Below are 267 nucleotides of genomic sequence, written 5' to 3' on the forward strand. Positions count from 1 at the left end.
AGTGAAATTCCTCAATCTGTTTTTTATATAAATTTACAGACAAAAAATGCTGCACACTGAAATCATTGTTTACTTACTTTTATTTTCTTGAAGAACCTATTTCTGCTGTTGTAACGTGACTCACATACATAGACATCTTTTTCATCTACATTTTCTGGTCTCATTTTCATGTAGTCCACAGTAGGTAAAACATAACATTTACCCACAACCTGTTGATTGAAAAAAGGAATTGTATTCACATTATGCAAAATAAAAGCATGCATTTCT

General features: G+C 30.3%; 1 protein-coding gene across 1 annotated transcript in view; it reads right to left on the bottom strand.

Annotated features, from left to right (window-relative positions):
- Positions 1-267, bottom strand: part of LOC119581804 (protein polybromo-1-like) — a gene marked incomplete in the record, with an annotated part of 66,711 nt that overhangs the window by 60,081 nt on the left and 6,363 nt on the right. The window contains 1 exon segment of the mRNA XM_037929935.1: positions 78-209. Within this exon segment, the coding sequence (XP_037785863.1) occupies positions 78-209 (132 nt within the window).

Source organism: Penaeus monodon, chromosome 15, assembly GCF_015228065.2.
Source record: "Penaeus monodon isolate SGIC_2016 chromosome 15, NSTDA_Pmon_1, whole genome shotgun sequence".
In the NCBI taxonomy this organism is placed as follows: Eukaryota; Metazoa; Arthropoda; class Malacostraca; order Decapoda; family Penaeidae; genus Penaeus; species Penaeus monodon.